A 971-nucleotide genomic window follows, 5' to 3' on the forward strand; every position below is an offset into this window, starting at 1 on the left:
TTTAGTTTCTTCACAAACAGTAATAATATCTTTTGTTGGTTTCATAAGACCACCATTGTCCTTTACTTTAAGAATATTGGATTCTGGAGCATGTTTTTTAGAACCAAGTTTTCAAGTTTCAGATATAAATATAACTTTAAAAAATATTTTAACCTGCTTAATACTTTTTATAGCTATAAAAAATCCAATAAACCCATCCAATCCAATGAACCCAGTTTTTCTTCTTGTCGTATGCAACAGTCTATGAGTCTTGTAAGTTTGAAATATAACCATATGCTTCATCAAGAAATTTATCCCATATATGCTTATTACTCATTTTTAGTGCGGATTTATAACCTTTAGCAAAAGGATTTCTTGAGTTTAAAATGTCAAGCAATCTATCAAATATTCTAATAAATTTAACTGTTGCATCACTTCCTTGAAACTGCATTAATTTAAGGTCTTTGCAACAGAACTCTATTGCATTAGCTACACTTGAACTAATTGCCTGAGCAGCAAGATTTACTTTTAATTTTTGTTGCCTCCGATTAATATGCGCTAGTCTTAATTTATTTCCAAAGCGTAATCCTTCATCTTCTTGCAGTTTTGGAAGATAAACTATATATTTCCATGATATTGCATTGTTTTCGCTATCAAACAAAACATCAATATCTGCAAAGCAATTTTGTATTAGCTTAAGCATGTGACAAATATCAAGGAGAGTATGAACTTTTTTGTCAGAGTTGAGAGGATGAGTGAAAAAAGTGTTTATTTTAAAGCATCAATTGAAACACCAAGGTTTGATAACATGGGAATGTGACATGAGGGTTCATTACATGTTAGTGATATGACTTCAACACCAACATCTGTCAGGCGTTTAATAAATAAATTTACAATGTTTGCTCGTTCAGCGCCATTTAACCCATCTATAAAAAAATACCCACATGGAACTTTCCATGAACTGTTTATACTAACAGCCATAAGAACTAGGG

General features: G+C 31.2%; 1 protein-coding gene across 1 annotated transcript; it reads right to left on the minus strand.

Moving 5' to 3' along the window:
* Positions 1-241: 241 nt before the first annotated feature.
* Positions 242-682, minus strand: LOC136087087 (uncharacterized). The gene has a single exon (XM_065809593.1). The coding sequence runs from the start codon at positions 680-682 to the stop codon at positions 242-244; it is 441 nt and encodes a 146-aa protein (XP_065665665.1).
* Between the last annotated feature and the right edge of the window lie 289 nt (positions 683-971).

The sequence above is a fragment of the Hydra vulgaris genome, chromosome 11 (genome assembly GCF_038396675.1).
Source record: "Hydra vulgaris chromosome 11, alternate assembly HydraT2T_AEP".
NCBI classification, from domain to species: domain Eukaryota; kingdom Metazoa; phylum Cnidaria; class Hydrozoa; order Anthoathecata; family Hydridae; genus Hydra; species Hydra vulgaris.

What these genes read in the sequence shown, in the direction of transcription:
- LOC136087087 (XM_065809593.1), bottom strand. Translation starts at nt 682, where the DNA reads ATGCTTAAGCTAATACAAAATTGCTTTGCAGATATTGATGTTTTGTTT.